The 13,456-nt window shown below is 35.6% G+C and overlaps 1 protein-coding gene across 1 annotated transcript in view; it reads right to left on the reverse strand.

Moving 5' to 3' along the window:
* The window catches only part of LOC114578950, a 112,703-nt gene extending 99,783 nt beyond the window's left edge, over positions 1 to 12,920 (reverse strand). The window contains exon 1 of the mRNA XM_028692575.1: positions 12,394 to 12,920. Within this exon, the coding sequence (XP_028548408.1) occupies positions 12,394 to 12,920 (527 nt within the window). The remainder of the gene's footprint in view (positions 1 to 12,393) is intronic.
* Between the last annotated feature and the right edge of the window lie 536 nt (positions 12,921 to 13,456).

Here is a 13,456-nt window from a genome sequence, read left to right on the forward strand (position 1 = left end):
TGAAGCTGGCAGAGAACCACAACCAAAAGCTAACTCCTTACCTCTACCGACCCTTCCACGGATGAGAAACTCCATACGAACAACAAGCAGAGTGATCCTTGAAGCAACACTTGTGAATCCCCTCACAAGATCCTCTCTCTATCCCTCTCTCTCTTTCTCTCCTCAATGTCTTCTCAGGTCAAGGCAGCAGCCAAAGGTTCTAAAAAACGTAGAACAAGAGCTCTTAAATAGAAGAGCTTCAAAGGAGCTCATTAATTGCAAGTTGCCAACTTTATCGTCCAGGCCGATATGGACATCGGTCTGGCCGATCAGTACAAAACTCAGAAGATCGGCCAGATCATCGCCCTGGATGCAAAGCTAGACGATTGAAAATTGGCTTGATCATCCAGGCCGATCTCACGATCGTCCTGGCCGATCAGTTCAAATTATGGGAAAATCATCCTGACAATAGCCCTGGATACGATCTGGCTGATATTTATCATCCTGAAATAACTTAAGATTTTTGACTGGATCGTCCTGGTCGATTCTGCGATCGTCCAGGACGATATGATTGTATCAATCATCCTTAATTACTCCCTTGATTTCCTGATTAATTAAGGCATAATTTGTGAATATCTCCCAGGCCGATAAATAAACGTCCAGACTGATAATTTAAAAATACAGTATACCTTAATTTTCTATGGCGGCAACTTCTTTCTATTTTGAGCTAATCGTCCTGGCCGATACATGTATCGTTCAGGCCGATATATTAATGACGGCTTCCCTAATTAAGAATCCTGATTAGAGTCTCTGTTTTGAACTCGATCGTCCAGTACGATCCAAGGGATCGGCTTGGCCGATGTGAGCAAAAACAGAGATTCTAAATCTCTCAAGTGTGTGTGTGTAGGGTTACTTAGTTTCAGTCTTTTTGACCATTACAAGAGACTCAAAAAGTGAGAAAAACAAAAGTACAGACTAACTCAACCCTAAACCTACGCAATCCTGAACTGGCTTCTTCTTTATCGTCCGATCTTCGATTCCTTAAAAGTTAGAAGCAACAAGCAGTCCAAGAAAAATAGTGTTTGACAATCATCAAAACATAAGCCATGAAATTAGATTTACAACATAATGGACTTTTAATGAAAGAGAGTTAGCTCAATTGAATGCGAAGTGTTTGAACTATTTTGTCTGTGCTTTAAAGTTTGAGGATTACATGCATGTTTCTACTTGCTCTACTGGAAAAGAAATTTGGGATAGGTTGTGCATTACTTATGAAGGAACCAATGAAGTAAAATAATCTCGTTTGAATATTCTCTTGCATGACTACGAACATTTTCGTATGAAACCTTCTGAAATAATTTTTGATATGTATACAAGGTTCACTCAAATTGTAACTTCTTTGCATGCCTTAGGAAGAAAACTTTCAAACTTTGAAAAAGTGAACAAGATTTTGAGATGCTTGCCTTCATCTTTTGATGCTAAAATCACTGCAATCCCTGAAACTAAGGATTTAAACACATACTCAATTGATAACTTACTTGGCTCACTCATTGCCTATAAAGAAAACTGTGGCATTGAAGGCCAACAACACAAATTCTAATTCTTTTGGGTTTGAGAGCGATGACATTGCCTTAATCACAAGGTAGTTCTAAAACTTTCTAAGGAAGAAGCACAAGCATCATCAAAATTGGAGAAATGGTAAGGATAAAAAATATTTTAAAGGATCTTCTTATGTTGTTTGTTTTGAATGTAGGAGGCCTGGACATGTCAGAGCGGATTGACCTACACTTAAAGATCACACAAGCAAAGAAAAGGGTGAGGAAAAACCCAAGCTCAGGAAGGACAAAAAGAGACTTCAAAAGGCGTTTTGGGTGGATTCTGCATCTGATTCATCAGAGATTGAACCTAAAGATGAAACAGCAAACTTGTGCTTAATGGCAGACGACCATCTTGATCAAGTAGAGGTATATGAACTTTCCTATGATCAACTCCTTTAAGTTTCTAAAAAATTCAAGTATCATATAAGAAACTTAAGAAAACACTTACTAGCTTGAAATTGGAATTTTTGAATTTACAAAAAGAGCATGGAATTTTGACTAAAGATCACTCAACAATTAATTCAAATCGAATGAATCTACTTGATGAATTTGATGAGTTAAATAAAAAGCCTTATGAATTAATTGAAGAGCATGATTCACTAAAAACTTCACACACCTCACTTGATTTTAATTTATGAAATCGAAAGAGATAGAGAAGAATTTGAGGATTGAGAATGAGGTCTTAAAAAGTACTAACTTGAGAATTCAAAATGAATTGGATACATGTAAGAAAACTCGGATGACACCCACACTTGATCAAAAGCCAAAACCTAGGAAGAGGCATTATAACTCAAACCATTTAAGAAATCCTTTTCTTGGAGTTAGATGTTTTTAATGTGGCATGCTAGGACACATCTCACACATTTGCACAGTTCACCATAGTAAACATTGGATGTGGAGACCTAAGGTGCATGATCCACAGCATACCACACTATAACTGGCTTAAATTGCAATTGACCTTGTTGACCTAAAATGTTTGTAGGTCAGACAACCAAAACATATATGCAATAATAACCATTATAAAAAAAAATAGGAATATAAAAAATGTTTGTTATCATAAAATTGATAATCCTTGAGTAAATGTTCAAAACAATCTCTCACTTTTTGATGATGGTAAACATTTGTTAGAAAATTTAATTCAAGCATATTAATGAAGCATAAAGTAAAATGGAATAGCATAAACAAAGCATTATAAATGTTACTAAAAATAAGTAGATGGTACAAATAATGAACAACAGAGTACAAATAAAAATAATAATATAATAAAATAGCACTAACACACTTAGACTAACATTACTCCCCCTTTTGACATCATAAAAAAGCAAAATGGAGAAAAAAATAACTTAGAAACTAACTATGGTATAAAAATAATCAAAATAAACTACAAGTATGAGGGACCCAAATCAGGCGAAGGAGGAGGTGGTGGTAGATGAAAAAGATTAATAGTGGAAGTAAACTGCTCCCCAAACTAGGTAATATCCTGGTCGTTCTACTGCTGGCGTGCCACTTATGCATCAAATCTAGAAACATCCATCGCATGCTATTTCTCCTATGCATCAACGTAAGAGTTGAACCAAGCCTCCCATTAGCTGAACCACTCCACCATCTATTCTAGTTGTGAGTGATGGCAAATCAGAATTAGTGCAGCAACAAGTGCAGGAGCATTTTCCTACTCAGCTCCCTCAGCCTCCGCGTGCCCTGAGTGGAGATGAGTATTGTAAGGAATATGGAAGGAACTGTTGGTGTAGTAGGGATGCGGAAAATTTGGTGGGCTTGATATTGAATATTATATTTTGTTTCCAAGATAAAAATAATGAGGTGTCTTAAAGCAAGGTTAGGTCTTCTTCTATGTAATATATCCCTAATACTGGTTAAGTGATCGATGTAGCGAAAGAGAAGGTTAGTGGAATTAAACTCCCTATGGGTGATGATATAAAAGGTGGTGATTAAGAGTCGGAGAGTGATGTGGATTCGGTCACCATCCTTTGGGATTACTGAGGTGTGAAGGACATGTTGGACTTTCCTAACATATTTGACTATGGTGATCGAGGCTATAATATGGTTGGAGACATTTATGTTTCTTAGTATATGGTTGACAGGAGCCCAATCAAAATTAGGATATGAAGATAGGGTATGAATCTTATCTCAATTAGTAGAAAGCTGGAGGAGTTTGTGGAAATCTTAAAATGAAATTTCTACTAGATGTCTGTTGACATAGGATTATAAGGTAGTATAGGTAGTATTTAACCTAAGGCTAGCGAACAACACATAAAAGAGTTCAAAATTGAATGGGGAGATTAGTGTCAAAATAAAGGTGAGAGAGGTATGAGTGAAAAGGTCTAGTACAAGGTATATGAGTATTTGAAGATTGATGTGAAAGTTTATTGGGGATGTTAAGCTCTTATGAACTGGCCCAAGGAAAATAAAGAGAGAACTGAATTCGAAAAAAAAAATCTTTAAACCAAAACTCAAACTAAAACCAATATTACCACATAGAAAATCAACAATGCGGAAATTAAAGTGCGAAAGTAATAAAGAAAGAACACACCGGATTTATAGTCGTTCGGTCAAACCTTGACCTACGTCCACTCCTTGGAGGCACCCTCCAAGTATTTCAATAAAATCGTGACTCTCCTTTAGCCCCCACAGCTAGGCGGAGAAGCCCTAACAAAATCACTTACACCTTCCCCGGTGTGGCGGAGTCGCCGGGTCCTTTGACACCAAGGAGATCTTCTTCTTTGGTGAACTTACCTCGAGACTAGCCTTGAATCTGATGGTACTAAGGTGCGAGTTCGCCGGAGAAACCGTGTGGAATCCCCTCCACACTCCCTTGAGTTCCCCCCTCACAGGATCTTCTCCCTCTCAAACTCCACCCTTTCCTCTCTCCCTTTCAAGCTCTCTCTTCAAGTTTCCCCCACAAGAATGAAGCTACAATGGCTGCCAAAGACACTTCCAAAGTGCCTTGTCATAGCTTAAATAGAAGTGCTAAAAACGAGCTCATTAATGCAAGTTACCAACATTATCATCCAGGACTATAGACATATCGTCCTGGCCGATTAGTTCAAATATGAGGAAAATCATCCTGAATATCGCCCTGATATGAAACTGGACGATGTCTAATCATCTCGGACGATCTTGCGATCGGCCTGGATGAAATCACCATTAATTGCTTTCCAAAATTGCTAGAGAAATTTTAGAAAAATTGTCCTGGATCGTCCTAGCCGATATTTTATAGTCCAGGCGCATCCACCAGGTCGATATCCAAAAATAAGAATTTTCTAAGTAGATATGGCAGCAGATTCTTTCTGAATTGAGCCTATCATCCTGGCCGATACAAAATCGTCCAGGACAATGTGTTTTGCATAATGACGGTTGCTTTAATGAGGATGTCCTAATTAGGGTTTCTGCTTTTAAACAGATCATCCCAATCGATATAAATATCGTCCAGGACGATGTTACCAAAAATAACAAACTCTAGGGAATAGTCAGAAACTCTTATACATTACAAAGAATCAGGAGCCACAATAAAAATAATAGACTCAAGAAAGGAAAAAGGGTACAAACTGACTCAGACCTAGTCTACCCAATCTTGAGCTGATTCCAAATTGTAGACCGATTGTGTGTACCTGAAATGTTAGTACATAAGACAGTCGTAGAGAAATAAAAATGTTTGCTATCATCCAAATCATAAACCATTGATCCGCAATAATCTCCCCCGTTTTGATGATGGCAAACAATTCAATTTGAATTTTCAAAAAAGTAATATCTCCTAATCTCCCCCTCACTAGAATAAACCCTTTCAAAAAATATGAGAGAAAATTATATTTTTGTTGTTTTAAATTTTTTGAAAAGAAAAAAAGGATACAAATTCAACATTACGTTCTCCCCCTTTGACATTATCAAAAAGAGAGGAAGCAAAAATAAAAAACAAAATGAACAAGAGATAAAAACATTCCCTGATCTAGTGAAAAAACAAATATTCTTAAAATGAGAAAGTTATCGCTTGGTTTTAATCAAAAACTTAGTAGAATTGGATTGACAACGCATAATCCAGAAAAAGTAAGAAATTCATAAATTGTTAATCCACGCTCAAGTTCTTTTAAAGGCTAAAAAAACTTTTTAATTCAATATCCAAATTAAGAAATAAACGGGAAAAAGAAACATTAACTTTTTTAAAAACTCCTATAATAAAACATATCTAAGAGAAGATCAATGCACGAATTGTTGAATCAGAAACCAAAATTTTCAAGCACAAGTTTCGAACATATCAAGGATCTTCTTAAGTTTTTAGTAATATAAGAAAAAATAAGCACATATATATATATATATTTTGTGGGCTCATTTTATGTCGTTTATCACTTGAATGACTCTTTGAGCATCTTTTGATTTTAATACACTTTGTGTAATTTTTTTTTATTTGGCGTCATTGCGCATCTTTTGGTTTGGCATCATTGGCCATTTTTTTAAAAAATTATTTTCAAAAAAATGTGCTTTCTTTCTTATATTTTCAAAACCAAAGTAAACCCAAATTATTGACAACACGAACAACTTGATTAAGAAAATTTTATGGTGGATTCAACAATCTTGGAAAAGATTTCTATGCGATAGAAATAATGTAGGGAAATAAAAAAAATTAGTTTCAAAATCTAATTTAAAATATGATGAAGATTTTGAATCAAAAGTAAAATACTCTTTTTAAGAAGAGAGAGAAAAAAAAATTATGTGTTCCCTTCCTCTGACTGTTTTAGAGAAGTCAAACACAACTTACCAAAGATTTCAATAAAAAATAGGAAGTAGATTTCTCATTTTTAGAAAAGTGAATGTGTGTGTTGATAAGAGAAAAACTTCAACGAAAACAAAAATTTCAAAGAATAAACAAAACTAAAACACAAAATAAAAAATGTAAAACATAAAAACAAAAACACAACAAAAACACGAAAGGATTTTAACCATTATCTCTCTCCTGGTCCGATGCTTCAAAGACCAGATCTGCCCTTGAGATTTTTTGCCTTTCATTATTTCCCCAGTTCAAATTTTTGCTTCGCCTTGCCCTTTTCTTTTGTAGGAAGAATTCTTAAATTAGGGCACTGATTTTTCATATGTCTAGGGTTCCTGCCTCGAAAGCAAATAACGTCAGAAGAAATATGGACATCCTTACCACTTTTACCTTTTTTCAACTTTTTCTTATGCTTTGGTGAGCTTTGTGATTTGCTTGTCAAGTTATTGCATTCGTCACCAACTAAGCTATCTCTTTCTATATCTTTAGTTTTTAAAACAATCATTTCACCTGCATCCAAAAGTCTTTGACCCAAACCTTGCTCGTAGGCAATGAGTGAGCTAATCAAATTATCAATAGAATAATCATTCAAATCTTTTGATTCACAAATAGCAACTACTTTGGCATTAAACTTATCCAGTAGACAACGAAGAAATTTGTTAACTTTTTCAAAATTTGAAAATTCTTTTCCTAAATCATGCAATGAGTTTATAATTTGAATGAATCTGGTATACATGTCTAAGACCGTTTCATACGGTTTCATGGAAAAAAATTCAAAATCATGCATTAACAAATTCAACTTGGATTGCTTGATTTCATTCGTGCCTTCGTATATGGTATGTAGTTTATCCCAAACTTCCTTACTAGTAGTACAAGTGGATATTAACATGAAATCCTCATATTTTAAAGCATAGAAAAAGTAATTTAAAGATTTTGCATTCAGTTGAGCATTCAGTTGTTCTTCCTTATTCCATTGATTAAAAGGAATATTTGTTTTAACTCCATTAATAATACGTGACAGTGATGAATAACTAGTTAAAATCATATTCCAATGCAAAAATCAATCGATTGCAAGAAAATAAACATGCGAGTTTTCCAAAAATCAAATGACATATTTTCAAATAAATGAGGTCTGGTGATTGAATATCCTTCCGCTATATTACGATTAGAAAAATTAGCCATGGATCAAAATTTAAAAGCTTTTAAATTCTTATTTTATGAATCCCGCTCTGATAACACTTGAAAGTTTGTTAGGGATGTTAAGCTCTTATGAACTGGCCCAAGACAAACAAAGAGAGAAGTGAATTAAAAAAAAAAAGAATCTTTAAACCAAAACTCAAACTAAAACCAATATCACCACATAGAAAATCAATAATGTGGAAATTAAAGTGCGAAAGTAATAAAGAAAGAACACACCTGATTTATAGTGGTTCGGTCAAACCTTGACCTACGTCCACTCCTTGGAGGCACCCTCCAAGTATTGCACTAAAATTGTGATGCTCCTTTAGCCCCCATAGCTAGGCGGAGAAGCCTTTACCAAATCACTTCCACCTTCCCCGGTGCGGCGGAGTCGCCGGGTCCTTTGACACCAAGGAGATCTTCTTCTTTGGTGAACTTACCTCGAGACAAGCCTTGAATCCGATGGTACTAAGGTGCGAGTTTGCCGGAGCAACCGTGTGGAATCCCCTCCACACTCCCTTGAGTTCCCCCCCTCACAGGATCTTCTCCCCTCAAACTCCACCCTTTCCTCTCTCCCTTTCAAGCTCTCTCTTCAAGTTTCTCCCACAAGAATGAAGCTACAATGGCTTCCAAAGACACTTACAAAGTTCCTTGTCATAGCTTAAATAGAAGAGCTAAAAATAAGCTCATTAATACAAGTTGCTGACATTATCGTCCAGGATGATAGACATATCGTTCTAGACGATTAGTTCAAATATGAGGAAAATTGTCCTGAATATCGCCCTGAAATGAAGCTGGATGATGTCTAATCATCCCGGACGATCTTACGATCGGCCCGGACAAAATCACCATTAATTGCTTTCCAAAATTGCCAGAGAAATTTTGGAAAAATTGTCCTAAATCGTCTTGGCCGATATTTTATAGGCCAGGCCGATCCACGAGGTCGATATCAAAAAATAAGAATTTCCTAAGTAGATATGGCAGCAGATTCTTTCTAAATTGAGCCTATCATCCTGGCCGATATGAAATTGTCCAGGACGATGTGTTTTTCATAAAGACGGCTACTTTAATGAGGATGCCCTAATTAGGGTTTTTGCTTTCGAACAGATCGTCCCAGCCGATATAAATGTCATCCAGGATGATGTTACCAAAAAAAGGAAACTCTAGGGAACAGTTAGAAACTCTTATACATTACGAAGCATCATGAGCCACAACAAATACAATAGACTCAAGAAAGGAAAAAGGGTTCAAACTTACTCATACCTAGTCTACCCAATCTTGAGCTGATTCCAAATTATAGTCCGATCGTGTCAACCTGAAATGTCAGTATATAAGGAAGTCGTATAAAAATAAAAATGTTTGCTATCATTAAAATCATAAAACATTGATCTGCAACATTATGGTCCTTAAAAGAGTGATCCTAATAGTTTTGTATCATAGATAGCTAGCTTAGTCACCTGCCTCAGTGAGGTGAGGGTTGACAGACACCCTCGAGGAACAACCGATCACCATCCTTGAGCATTTTCTACTTTCCATTGATAAGAAGTTTAGAGTATGAGTGAGTGTAAAGAGGAAATTGAGGTTGCGAGGGTGAGAAAACTCTTTGAAATCTATTATTTATAAAGAATCGTCAGTATTGTCTAGGATGATCGCTATATCATCCATGACAATCTAGCAAATTTAAGGCATCCATAATGAATGGTTAAAAAGGTGGTCCTATTATCTAGGATGATCAGACATTATCCAGGATGATTAGACTCAGGTGATCATCCTGAGGAGTCATGCCAGATGTCAGTTGATGATAGGATCATCTAGAATGATTAGGTGGATTGTTCAGGAAGATCGACATTAATAGATCCTACATGCCAAATTTAAAACATGTACCCATTTTTTCCATATGGATCATCTAAGATGAATAGGTTAATCGTCTAGGATGATCACAAATAATTGAGCAGGTTTTGATCAAATCATTCAGGATGATATGGATCATCTATGATGATCTCAAATGATTGAGACAGATCAGTTGTTAGATTGATGATGAAGGATGATTTGATAATATCGTTTAGGATGATATGAATATCATCCAGGATGATGTGATAAAAATTTAAAGATTTTGAATATGGAAGGAGGTGATCATAGGAGGCCCCAAAATATAAAAAATTAAGAAATATCAAATAAATAATAACAAAAAGATGATAAAAATAACAAAAAGATCAAAAAAAAAGTTTTTTTATCAAAGAAAGAATATGAAAATTTTTTCATGTGATTGATTTAAAATTTTTTAAAAATTGAGTTAACATCAATGAAATCTAAAAAATGGCAAAAAAACCAATCCTATTAACCCCAGCTCAGACTTTTTATAGGGAAAACTATCTTTAAAAAAAATATCTAATTCAGAAAAAATGATTGGATAAGAAAAAGTGATCTGTTTAAGACCTCATTTAAGAAAAATATTTTATAGAATAACATAGCAAAGTAATTCATCACAATCATGGCTTTCAAAATCAAGTCTTTCAAAATATCAAGTGACACATGAATTCTTCTAAGATTTAAAGGTTTGAAAGAGAATGAAGCATGCTTTCTTATGGGTTCATTTTGTGCCTCTTATCAATTAGTTGGCGCACTTTGCGCATCTTTTGATTTCTTACACACTTTGTGTATCTTTCAATTTTTTTGGCAGTCATTGCACATCTTTTTAGTTTTTCCTTTTGGTCACATTTTATCCCTCTTGTCATTTTTAAAAGCTAGCTCCCTTTTGAAACTTTTAAATACTCTCAATTGTGAGAATATCTTCCAGATGTTAGAGAAGAAAAACTTACTCTCTAGTATAAGGAAGAGTAAACCACAAAGAAGAATCAAAGTCATATGATAAATGCAATCAACAAGATTAAGAAAGTTTAAAAGTGATTTAATGACTTTAAACATTATTTTAATAACATAGATTACTATAATAAGATAGATCTATATTGTAAAGTCCATTTATTAATTTAACTTAGACTTTTATTTCGAAAATAAAATTATACTACTAAAAGGAGTTACAAGAAAGGAAACAATCAATTGTGTTTCTTCCTTTAATTAATTTAGAGATGTAAATAATTGAATACAAATTTTAAAAAATAAAAAAAAGCATAAAATATCATTTCAACAATGACCGAATGAAAGAAAAAAAATTGAATGAAAAAATAAAGCCATAAGAAATGAAAATATGGAAAATAATAACAAATACACAAAAATTAGCAATCTATGCAATAATATAATAAATGACAAAAATAAAAGAAAGATCAGAAAACAACAACAAAGAAAGATCAAAAAATAAAAAATTAAAGAAAAATCATAAAAAATAATGTTCATAGTTCAGTAATCATCAAGTTCATATATTTATGTCAATCACATCCAATCTAGTCCTCAAGATGCTGAATATCTCAAATGCTAGTGGTTTACTAAAAATGTCAGCTAGTATGTTTTTAGTTGCTACATGGTGTAACTCAATTTCTCCTTTAGTAACATGGTCCCTAATAATCTAATGCCTTATGTCAATGTGTTTGGTCCTTAAATTTTGGATATAATTTTTAGAGATGCAGATGGCACTGGTGTTATCACATATAATTTTAATTGTACCAACATGTAATCCTAAATCCAAAATTTATTGCTTCAACCAAAGGACTTGGGCCATACAACTTCCTAAGGCAATGTACTTAGCTTCTGTAGTGGAAAGTGCAATAGAGTTTTACTTTCTACTGGACCAAGAGACTAAGGATAGTCCTATGAATTGATAAGTTGAAAAAGTGCTCTTTTTATCCACCCTACAACCTAAAAAATTAGAATTAGAATATCCAATAATTTTAAAAGAGTATTGTTCCTAGGATACCAGAATCTTAAGTTGTAGGTATCTAAGAGATATCTAAGAATTCTCTTAACTGCAGTCTGGTGGGATTCTTAAGGACCATTTTGAAACCTAGCACAGAGATAAACACTTAACACTATATTAGGTCGGCTAGCAGTCAAGTAAATAAGAGATCCAATCATTCCTTTACACTTCTTTTTATCAAAGAAATTTTCATTTAAGTCCTTATCTAACTAAACACTGGAGCTCATGGTAGTATTTATTGGCTTTGCTTCATCCATTTCATATTTTTTTAAGATGTAATTAATGTACTTTGATTGATTAAGGAAGGTTTCATTATCCAATTGTTTTATACTAAATCTCAAAAAGTAGGACAATTCTCTCATCATACTCATCTCAAATTCTTTACTCATTATTTTAAGAAAATCATCACATTACTTTTTATTAGAAGATCCAAAAAATATATCATCAACATGGATATAAATAATGAGTAACTCATCTCCTACTTTTCTCAGAAAAAGGGTGGTGTATATGCTCCCCTTAAAAAACTCCCTCTCTAATATGAATGTGCTAAACTGTCACGACCCGACCCGACGGGGACGGATCCTGCCCGAGCCGGATCGCGACGAGAGACCTTTCTTAACCAGGATCTGGCTTTGGATTAGGTTACTGAACTGATCTTTCAAATTCTTAACTCAACAGAAGCACACAGAACAACAGAGCTACTAAAAACATCAAATGCAGCGGAACAAAACATCTATCTTTTCATTTCCTCAAAATAATCATCGTGAGCACAAAGGGAGACATAAGGGGCCTGAATCCTATGAGATTCAGTCAGTGTCTGGGAAGGGAGGCATAAGGGGCCGGAATCCATAGAGATTCCGTCAGTGTCAGGGCATTTAGCTATATGTATCTGTACTATTTTCTGTATCTGTTCTGTTCTGTACGAAATTGTGAATCCCCTCAGAAATCTGTAACATCTCTCAGCAGAAGTGCTAACCAGCTGCGGAGCGTACCTGGCTAATGCAGTAAACTCAGCCTCGTACTGCATCACCGTCTTGCTCCCCTGAACAAGCCTCAGAAAGTTCTCCTGCATCTGCTGTCGTGCAGAAGGGGGAACAAACCAATCTCGGAATACCTCAGTGAACTCTTCCCAAGTAATCAAAGAGTTCAGTCTGCCCTGAAATCTGGCTGCCTGCTGGCCGTCCCACCAGTGCTCAGCCTCTCCGTCTAACAGAAAAACTGCTAACGGTACCTTCCTGTCTGACGGACACTGCATCCCGTCAAAGGTCTTCTCCACTCTCCTCAGCCACTCTTCAGCAGCTCTGGGCTCAACAGCGCCCTCAAACCTCGGAGGTTTCAACCTCAAAAACAACTGCAAATGTCTATCCAGGTCATCAGATCTGACAGTAGAAGCTCTACTCTGAGTCTCGCTCATCATCTGAGCAACCAGCGAAGCAAACTGAGAAAGCGTATCAGCACCGACCACTGGGGCTGTACTCCCCACTGGTGCTGCCTGATCGGCACTCTGACCATCTGTCATGTCTGGGTCTGGCTGATCCATACAGAAAATCCAGAAAAAATCCGGAAAACTATCACAAAAACAACAAAATAAAAAGCCAAACAAATCAAAATTACCCCCCAGACAGACTTACTGATCACTTCCTATAGCTCTGTTTCACAAAATTCTCAAATTCCAAAACCATTGCTCTGATACCAAAAAAGCTTGTCACGACCCGACCCGAGACGAGACGGATCCCGCCCGTGCTGGATCGCGACGGAGCTGCACTAACCAGGATCTAGCTTTGGAATTTGGTTCGGAACTGAATCTTCCAAATAATTAATTCACACAGACTAACAAACACAGAGCTACTATGTATCATCAAATGCAGCGGAACAAAACATCTATCCGATTTCATTTCCTCAAAACAATCATCTACAGAACAGTACATGGCTTTCGACCGAAAGAAAGACAGAAAAGAAAAGCCATGACTGTACAAAATCAAAAGTACAAAAGTACCTATACTGATCAGACTCTGAACTAATCCTGGACTTCCTTGCCTTTCCCAGAACCTGAAA

The sequence above is a fragment of the Dendrobium catenatum genome, unplaced genomic scaffold (genome assembly GCF_001605985.2).
Source record: "Dendrobium catenatum unplaced genomic scaffold, ASM160598v2 original_scaffold_232749, whole genome shotgun sequence".
NCBI lineage: Eukaryota > Viridiplantae > Streptophyta > Magnoliopsida > Asparagales > Orchidaceae > Dendrobium > Dendrobium catenatum.